At 70.1% G+C, this 335-nt stretch overlaps 1 protein-coding gene across 1 annotated transcript in view; it reads left to right on the top strand.

The window, feature by feature from the left end:
* Dusp8 (dual specificity phosphatase 8) overlaps positions 1 to 335 on the top strand; it is a 10,795-nt gene that overhangs the window by 7,894 nt on the left and 2,566 nt on the right. Inside the window, 1 exon segment of the mRNA XM_010640460.3 lies at positions 1 to 328. This exon segment is cut by the window's left edge and continues 17 nt beyond it. Within this exon segment, the coding sequence (XP_010638762.2) occupies positions 1 to 328 (328 nt within the window).

Genomic DNA, 335 nt, shown 5'->3' with positions numbered 1-335 from the left:
CCACCACCTACCTCAGAGAGCGCTGCCACCGGGGCAGCGGCAGCCACCACAGTCAGGGAGTGTGGCATGTGTGGGGAGGCCCCGGCCCCCGCTCCAGCCACCAGTGCACTGCAGCAGGGCCTGCGCGGCCTGCACCTGTCCTCCGACCGCCTGCAGGACACCAACCGCCTCAAACGCTCCTTCTCCCTGGACATCAAGTCAGCCTACGCCCCAAGCCAGCAGCCTGAGCATCCCGGGCCGCCTGACCCAGGCGAGGCACCCAAGCTGTGCAAGCTGGACAGTCCCTCCGGGGTCACGCCGGGCCTCCTGGCGTCGCCAGGCGCTGACAGCCCAGA

The sequence above is a fragment of the Fukomys damarensis genome, unplaced genomic scaffold (genome assembly GCF_012274545.1).
Source record: "Fukomys damarensis isolate Sample0158 unplaced genomic scaffold, DMR_v1.0_HiC HiC_scaffold_16, whole genome shotgun sequence".
Lineage (NCBI taxonomy): Eukaryota > Metazoa > Chordata > Mammalia > Rodentia > Bathyergidae > Fukomys > Fukomys damarensis.
This window is presented reverse-complemented; position numbering and strand designations above follow the sequence as displayed.